Source organism: Citrus sinensis, chromosome 9, assembly GCF_022201045.2.
Source record: "Citrus sinensis cultivar Valencia sweet orange chromosome 9, DVS_A1.0, whole genome shotgun sequence".
NCBI classification, from domain to species: Eukaryota; Viridiplantae; Streptophyta; class Magnoliopsida; order Sapindales; family Rutaceae; genus Citrus; species Citrus sinensis.
This window is the reverse complement of record NC_068564.1, coordinates 15,475,257-15,484,752: the sequence shown is the minus strand read 5'-3', so window position 1 is coordinate 15,484,752 and position 9,496 is coordinate 15,475,257. Positions and strand designations below refer to the sequence as shown.

Sequence of the window (9,496 nt, the reverse complement as noted above, 5' to 3'; positions counted from 1 at the left end):
TTTCATTCAAATATTTTTCTATTTAGATAAAAGTCACAAAATTTACTTTTTTTTCAATCATATATAAATGTAAAAAATAAACATAAATTTAAAAAAAAACTAAATTTTAAAAAAATTAAAATTAATAAAATTTCAAATTTTAAATATTTAATAAACAACCTCTTAAATTTCATCTAAATTTAGATATCAACTACAAATTAAGATTAGAGAAAAAAAAAAAAAACATAACAACAAACAAACAAATAAACTTTAGTATTCTGTATTAGTTACTGGGCCCTTCAATCAAAATGAATTCTGAGCTGTAAAGGCTATCGAAAGTGGGCCCACTGGTTGTGCGACGTATAGGGTTCCTTAAGACTCCATCGAAACGCTCCAGATCCAACACATTTTTAAAAAATCACTAATAAATCACCGGACAAATCTGTGGTAACACTGTTGTATGGTACCACAGATGGATCCAACCATTGAATTTAGTCCACAATTATCACCAGAATTAGATCCAATGGTTGGATCCAGCTGTGGTACCATACAACTGTAGCACCATAGCTGGATCAATCACGATCCAACTTCTCACTCATCAAATTCAAAATTTCCCCCCTCTCTAACGGCTACATTTCTCACTCATCTCCACCTCTTCTTTCTTCTTTGTCCCTAATCCCCCTGCGGTCTCGCTATCTTGCCCGATCAAAACCTACTCTTTCTCTAAAACCACCTCTTTTATCTCTCTAAATTTTTGAACAATGAAGCACTTCATGCTTCCTAAAAGCACAGTCTTGAGAGAAACTCACACGAATGACTCGCCGTCGTCGTCGTCAACGTCTCCGAACCCTAATTCGTCAAAATCGAAGACATTGCGAAGACAAAAATCAGCCAAAGAAAATGCTCCGCCATCAGATCTCAACTCGCTTCAACCCTCCCCGTCACCGGCTAAGATGAAGAGTCCGTTGCCGCCGCGGCCGCCCAATCCTCTCAAGCGCAAGCTCGCCATGGAATCTTTTCCCGAAAACCTAGTGCCAGGGGTTTCCGACTCCGGTGTTAAGGTGATCTCGCAAGCTTCCTCTGCTTTCCTTTGGATTCGTTATTTAATTTAAAAAGAGAAAAATCGGATGTCCTAAATTAGGTGAAATATTTGCGCAACTCACTCAAGCATTTAATTGTTCGTAACTAAGAAATTAGCGTTAAAGATATTATAGGAAATTCATTATTATTTTTAATTTCCTCCATCAGAAATCTAAGAACAAGAAATAGTAATATCTGTCTCATTGTCATTTTCTTTATTTTATTTTGTTTTTCGCTTGCATTTTCTGAATCTTTACTTGGCTTGGAGAAATATTTACAAACCTGTATGTGTGTCTCTGACCTAGTGCATAACAAAAACTCATAATACTGAATCTAGTTTCTTCATAAACTGATGCAAAACAATGTCATATACGCTGCTATTGTTCTTGAAACATTATTAAATACCTGTAGTTTCATAATAGATTCTGACTCTTAAGGTTATGAATTTCATAATATATGCTGCTATTGTTCTTGAAACATTATTAAATACCTGTAGTTTCATAATAGATTCTGACTCTTAAGGTTATGAATTTCATTGAATGTTGTGAATTAGGTGATAGTGCGAATGCGGCCTCTAAATAAGGAAGAGAATGAAGGGGAGATGATAGTGCAGAAAGTTGCGGATGATTCTTTATCAATAAATGGACACACCTTCACATTTGACTCGGTTGCTGACATGGAGGCAACTCAGGTACAGTCTTATTCACTTGATTATTTGAGGATGGTTGATTACGGTATGGTTTCTAGGTTATACTTTGATACTCGTTTCCTTGCAGCTGGATGTTTTCCAGCTTGTTGGAGTTCCTCTCGTTGAAAATTGTTTATCCGGATTTAACAGTTCTGTATTTGCTTATGGACAGGTACCTAATTACTTGTTTTGTGTTTCATCTCAATTTTCATTTTCTCTTACTAGTAGAGATTCTATTAACTGCTTATTAATATCTTAAATTAGACTGGGAGTGGGAAGACTTATACCATGTGGGGGCCAGCCAACGCCTTGTTGGAAGAGAACTTATCAAGTGATCAGCAAGGCTTAACTCCTCGTGTTTTTGAGCGACTCTTTTCTCGCATAAATGAGGTAAGATTGACTCTTTCAGGTTATCACTTTTGGTGTCAGGTCCCCTCCTTTGTGGTCAAGCAGGATAAGAAACTCAATAAGACTCTGAATTTGAGCTGTCCTCGGATGTACACCTGCTTGTGAAATATATTATATCTTTATTCTAATCCTTGCCATTGTAATCTCTTTGTAGGAGCAAATTAAGCATGCGGATAAGCAGCTGAATTATCAGTGTCGTTGTTCCTTTTTAGAGGTGTTACTAAATACATTCTTTTGACATAATTGATTTAGTACTCTAGTAAGTTTGCTTGATTTTTAGTATATTTATGCAGATTTACAATGAACAAATCACGGACTTGTTGGACCCAAGCCAAAGAAATCTCCAGGTAACTGGAACACTTAAGATGTATTAAAAATTTTTAAAAAAAAAGTTCTTCTGACCATTTCTGGGATCTCATTGCAGATACGAGAAGATGTTAAATCTGGTGTATACGTCGAAAATTTGACAGAGGAGTATGTATGCACAATGAAGGATGTTACACAGCTCCTGATGAAGGTTTGTTCTGTTTCTTGCTTTGGATCACGGACTAGCTTGAGTGCATAGATGTTGCTATTATTGCCCGTAAGGGGAGGGATATAAAATTCTCACGCTTGTAGACTCATGCATGCGTGCTTTGCGAGATATATGCAACATATCTTGAGGCTGCATTAAGGCTTGTTGCTGAATGTACATAAGGAAACCTTCTCTGTGCTCGAAGGTCTAAACTCTTAGCTAGTTGATGAGGTTTAAATATGCAATCTGATAGATGACAGCATATTTAGTTTTATCTTCTTTCTCTTTGAAACTTGATCATTAAACATGAATTTAGTTTGTTCGAAAGTTTAAGACAGTCCAATATATTTTGTATTTTCAAACTTTGACAGCTGGGGGATCATAATTTGTAATTTAAGCTGGGGGTAGAAATAGATAGATACATATTCTTTTTCACTTGTTATATTCATGTCTCTCCTCAGTTCTCAATTACAAGATTTTGCAAGTCTGAATTTGCTAATTTTTCAAGCAATAAATTTACAGATATTGATATTCTATGCAGGGATTGTCGAACAGGAGGACAGGTGCAACTAGTATAAATGCAGAAAGCTCCAGATCGCACAGTGTTTTTACTTGTGTTGTTGAATCACGATGCAAGGTAATCACTGCTGCAGTTTAAATAGGGCAGATATTATTCTTCAAGTTACCAATTGAATATTTTATATATAGCTGAAATAGTAAAAGATGCTTCTTACAAGAATGAAATCTAATAACATGCATGACAACAGAAAGAAAAACATCTCTGCTTCTTCATCTATTAGTCTCTCTTCTTTATGATGAAGAAATTCTAAGTCATATTTTTCTGTCTTTCAGAGCAAAGCTGATGGTATAAGCAGGTTCAAATCAAGTAGAATTAATCTTGTTGATCTAGCTGGGTCAGAACGGCAAAAGTTGACTGGTGCTGCAGGGGAACGCTTGAAGGAAGCTGGGAATATAAACAAATCACTCTCACAGCTGGGGTAAGGTTTACTGCATCTTCATTCATATTTTTTTGATGGTATGCAGTTGAGGTTCGCACAGAAGTGTTAGTTATACTTGATTATTTTACTGTAGATGAAGGAGGTGTGTGCACAAAGTGTTAATCACAGTTGATTATTGTACTGTGGCTGAAACAGTCTATTCTGATTTTATTGTCTGTATGCCAGATCCTACATTTATGTCAAAAATACGTATGGTCATTGTGTTGGGTTAAAATTCAAACAAATTTTGTGCTAAAGGCTTGCAGAACCCTATATATCAAATAAAGTGATGTAGAGCATGCAAAGTGCAGTGTGGGAAAGAGCACACTTTATATGCAAGCTGTAAAAGAAATAAATCATCATAGGACATTCTATTGCTACTCACATATTTTAATCTGTGATCTATCAAAGTTGCCATTTAGAAAACAAAGCAATGAGGTAAAGGTTCGTGAAATTGAATTGAAGCATTTTTCTTTTTTACTTTTATTCCTTTTCCACTGTTCTTCCATGCCTAGTCTGTTCCATATTTGTAAATTATCAACATTTATTGTTTTTGGTAGGGCAATTATGAGTGAAAGTGCTCCAAGATCTGGTTGTTTTTTTCATCTGTTTTATCAGAAAAAGAGATTCCGCTGCTGCTTCTTTGTGCATTTTTTTCTTTTAATTATTTTTATTTTTGGAGATTATGTTAGCTCTGTGCTTATTGTGGTTTACTACTGAACTTTCAGGAATTTGATAAACATCCTGGCTGAAGTTTCTCAAACTGGAAAGCAAAGGCATATACCCTATAGAGACTCCAGGTTGACATTTTTATTGCAGGAGTCTCTTGGTGGCAATGCAAAACTAGCAATGATCTGTGCCATATCCCCGGCTCAGAGGTAATTCTGCAGACTCTTCTTTTCTAGAAGAAACCTTTTCTACTGTCTTATTTCTTTTCTTATCATACTTGGAAGCTCACTTAAGTCAATAATGCAGCTGCAAGAGTGAAACTTTCAGTACATTGAGATTTGCACAGCGTGCAAAGGCAATTAAGAATAAAGCAGTTGTTAATGAAGTAATGCAGGATGATGTGAATTATTTACGTGAAGTGATAAGGCAGCTAAGGGTATGTTATTGTTCTAGATATTTCAAATAGATAAAAATGGGTCTATATAATTATGTGATACTACATTTTATTAGTAATTGTGTGAATATGAATCTCTGATTGGACAATTTAACAGGATGAACTGCATCGAATGAAGGCTAATGGTCACAACCCAACTGATCCAAATGGAGTTCACACAGCAGGTTGGGCTCGTAGAAGCTTGAATTTATTAAAAAGCTTCCATCATCCCATGACATTACCTCATATTGACGATGATGGTGATGAGGAGATGGAAATTGATGAAGACGCTGTCGAGAAGCTGTGCAATCATGTAGATAAGCAGTTAGCAGGGATTGAAGATCGCCATGAAATCAAAGAAGGTAGAGTAAAAACAGTTAAATCAGAGTCACAATTTGCAGTCTCAGGAGAAACTCGGCTTAACACATTAGCTGGTTCTATTAAAGAACAATGTGCAGAGGATACAGATGTTAATATGGAGGAGGTAACATCTGAACAAGTTGAGGACCTTGAATCTGAAATTATAACTGTTGAACCTGTTACAAAATCCTCAGATTATTCTGATGATATTGTGCTAAATCATAATATCAAAGACCAAAATGGCGAAGAAAATACAAACCAGTTAATAGTTAGTACGGTTAAGAGGGATTCCTCTAGGCAGCTTCTTGAGGAAAAAGAGACTTTTGGTTCCTCTGTCAGTGAATTGCTAGATGAAGAATCCCAAAGGAAGGCAGTTGGTCATGAATCATCAGGCCCTATCTCTGATCCCCTTTTTGGAGTTTTGGCGGATGTTGAATATACACCCAATTTATCTGCAAATAGCTCTGTGAACTGTGCATCTCCTTCAAGTGTAAGCATCATTCAATCTAATGTGTCACCTGTTCTTAAATCTCCAACTCCAAGTGTTTCACCTAGAATCAGCAACAGTAGGAAAAGTCTGAGGACTTCATCAATGTTAACTGCATCCCAGAAAGATCTTAAGGTCGGCAGCAAGTTAGACCCCGAAGCTATACACTTGTCTTTGGCGAAGTCAACGAAAAGCAGTTTAGCAGATGCTCCTATTCAAATGGGAAAGAATGTTATGACGACAACTGAGCATTTGGCTGCTAGTCTGCATCGTGGCCTTGAAATTATTGATAGCCACCGCCAGAGTTCAGCATTTAGGCGGTCAGCTTTTAGGTTGTCATTTAGACCGGCAGATCTCAAACAAGTCTTGCTAGTTGAAAAAGTCAATGTGGGTGTGCAAACTTCTCTAGATGATGGGATATCAGAGGAAGATCCAGTATCATTCTTGTGTAATAAGTGCAAGAATAGAGCACAGCTAGATATCAAGGAGGCAAATGAAAACTCACGCCTCCAGTTAGTACCTGTTGATGGATCAGAATCTGCTGACAAATCCAAGCTAGTTCCCAAAGTGAGTATAATGGCTTCATCTGGCTTTTGATTAATTTAACAGTCCTGAACTTTCAGACTGACTTGATGCTTCTCGATTGCTCAGGCAGTGGAGAAGGTTTTGGCAGGAGCTATTAGAAGAGAGATGGCACTAGAGGAGTTCTGTGCCAAGCAAGCTTCTGAAATTAAGCACCTTAATCGTCTGGTAGATCTTTTACTAGCTTTACCCATCACTGGCAGTACCCGCCATCATGTTCTTTTAAGTTTTGAATTGATGTTTCTGCATTCTTTTGCAGGTGCAACAGTACAAGCATGAGAGAGAATGTAATTCCATAATAAGTCAGACAAGGGAGGATAAGATTTTGCGTCTTGAGAGCCTTATGGATGGTGTTCTACCGACTGAAGAGTTCATGGATGAAGAATTTGCGTCCCTCATGCATGAACATAAGGTACATAATTTTTTTTCTTAACATCAAGCTTCCAACATTCTACAATTGTATCTTAACTTTGTGTATTGCTTACAGCTTCTAAAGGAAAAATATGAGAATCATCCTGAAGTTTTAGGGACAAAAATCGAGTTGAAAAGAGTTCAAGATGAGTTGGAACATTACCGGAATTTCTATGATCTAGGTGAAAAAGAAGTGTTACTGGAAGAGGTTCAAGATTTAAGGAGCCAGTTACAATATTATATAGACTCTTCATCATCATCTGCTCGAAAACAGAAATCATTTCCGCAATTGACTTATTCATGTGAGCCTAGTTTGGTGCCATCTCTTAGTACTGTCCCAGAGCCAACCAAGGAGACTGCTGAAGAGAAATTTGAACAAGAAAGAACACGCTGGACTGAGGTGGAGAGCGGGTGGATTTCTCTTGCAGAAGAGTTGAGAAATGAACTTGAAGCTAGCAGGTCACTAGCGGAAAAGCAAAAGCAGGAACTAGAAGCAGAAAAGAAATGTGTAGAAGAATTACATGAAGCAATGCAGATGGCTATGGAAGGAAATGCACGCATGCTTGAGCAGTATGCAGATCTTGAAGAGAAGCATATTCAATTGCTTGCGAGGCACAGAAAAATCCAGGAAGGGATAGAGGACGTTAAGAAAGCGGCTGCTAAGGCAGGTGTCAGGGGTGCTGAATCTAAGTTCATAAATGTTCTTGCTGCTGAAATTTCAGCTTTAAAAGTAGCAAGAGAAAAAGAGAGACAGTATCTCAGGGATGAGAATAAAGGTCTTCAAGCTCAGTTGCGGGATACTGCTGAAGCAGTACAAGCCGCAGGAGAATTACTTGTGCGGCTCAAAGAAGCAGAAGAAGCTGTTGCAGCTGCACGGGTGTGCTTTCTTTCTCCCTAGCTTTTTAAGATAATTTACCTATCATCGTTTGCCAGCTCACTTAGTTTGCTATCTTTTCTATCTTTATGTTTTTTTATTGTGGATAATTTTGCACTAGCAATTTTTCTTTATGAAGAGAATGAAAAGGACAAGTATTTTAGGAGGACAACTTGGTTTAATAAGAATGACTGATCACTGCTGTAATCTAGGCAGTCAAAAGTTTTGGTGAATTATTCATGGTTTCTTCCAGTTAACATAAGGAATCTTGTTTTGTTTTGCTTCTTTGATGTGGTAGATTTTCTTCCATGCTATTATTAGTTGATTTCTGCTCATTTACACTTGTGATGATGCTGATGGAAAATTGCAGTTGTTATGTGCACTACTTTATTTTTTTTATTTTTATATAATTTCTAAATTTAAAGTCTGTATATCTTTATGACACAAATGAAAAGGAAAAGTATTTTGGCGCGCATAAGGACCTTTTTTTTTTGTTTTAAGTGAAAAATCTTCGTGCATTTAGTTGATTTTTGCTCATTTACCCTAGTATTAAATTGATTTAGGTCTTCTAATTTGGATTTTAGTGTTGTTAATTAAATGCTACTTGTTGACACATAATTTGCTAATTAAATTGACAGAATTTGCTAAGTCAATTGACATATTGAACTAAAATTGCACATGTTTGTAGGAGGTCCAGAATAGAACTTGGACTGGTTTCTACAATATTTGAGTGACCTACCACTTATTTATTTGCTTTCAATAGGTCCATGGTGGAATCACGCATTAAGTAACTCTTAAACAAGTATATGAATAAATAGCAAAAGAGTTAGTAAGCAGGGATTCTTTTGCAATACATTTTGGTTTGCCACTCCTTTTCTTTCTTCATTTTTACTTTTGCTCTTCTTTTCTCTCATGCTCTTTTGCATAGCCACACTGACTTATCCGATCTCTTTCTGAGTCACAATAATAATAATATAAAATAAATAGTTTGCTATTCAAAGTGTTTATAGCAATTTATTACTCGTGATGATACTGACTGGAAATTCATTTGGGAAAATCCTTGCTATGCCACTCTTTTTCTTTTCTCATTTATTTTTTTATTTTTGGTCTTCTTTTCTCTTATGCTCTTTACACAGTCACAATTATATATCCATTCTCTTTCTGCTACATTCATGCTTTGTCTTAGTGCTGTACACAATTCATTTACATTGGCATAATTTTATTTATGCCCTTGAATTCTGAATGCATATTTGAACCAGGTTGGAGCCTATCCATATTTGTTCTCATTTAAGACACATTAGCAAGGCTTTCTCTTGCACTTTATGTATGCCAAAACTTCTAACGAAATGTTTCATATTGGCTGTACAACTAATGAGCTGAGCCTTTCAATTAGCATAACTTTCTCTGATATAAATTTCTAGTGCTAAATGATTCATTTATTGTCACTCAATAAGCTCGCTAATTGATTATTATTAATGTTTTTTTTTTTTCAGAAGCGAGCAATGGAAGCTGAGCAAGAAACTGTGACGGCCTACAAACAGATTGATCAACTGAAGAAGAAACACGAAATGGAGGTTAGCACTCTTAATGAGATTATAGCGGAGTCTCGTCTGCCAAAAGAAACAATACGACCAGCTTTCGATGATTCTAGTATGGCCAAATACGATGTAGAGGAGGAGCCTCACAGTGCAGGTGATCAGCAGTGGAGAGAGGAGTTTCAGCAATTTTACACTGATGATAGTGAGATATCAAAGCTTGCAGAACCTTCATGGTTCTCTGGTTATGATCGTTGCAACATTTAGAGAGTAGATTTAGGTAGAAATTAGTGTATGTATGTATTACTAAAAAATTGTGTGATATATAGCTTCGAAATTGTAAACTTATATTTCTTGTTCATTCCAATTGTTAGGACCAGCTTCTTGGTTCTCTTATTTTGCTTCCTGTATTCAGTTTCAGATTTCTTGTAATTCACTATACTTAAATGAATGATTATTTTGTTTACGTCTCAAATCA

General features: G+C 36.3%; 1 protein-coding gene across 1 annotated transcript; it reads left to right on the top strand.

The window, feature by feature from the left end:
- Positions 1 to 401: 401 nt before the first annotated feature.
- On the top strand, positions 402 to 9,496 carry LOC102618774 (kinesin-like protein KIN-12B). Its single transcript, XM_006492923.4, has 16 exons — positions 402 to 1,040; positions 1,613 to 1,750; positions 1,836 to 1,919; positions 2,012 to 2,137; positions 2,310 to 2,369; positions 2,449 to 2,502; positions 2,580 to 2,672; positions 3,211 to 3,306; positions 3,522 to 3,667; positions 4,396 to 4,545; positions 4,643 to 4,772; positions 4,888 to 6,183; positions 6,268 to 6,366; positions 6,458 to 6,610; positions 6,686 to 7,486; positions 8,977 to 9,496. Exons 1-16 carry the CDS (start codon positions 741 to 743, stop codon positions 9,283 to 9,285), a joined length of 4,035 nt encoding a protein of 1,344 aa, XP_006492986.2. The 5' UTR covers positions 402 to 740; the 3' UTR covers positions 9,286 to 9,496.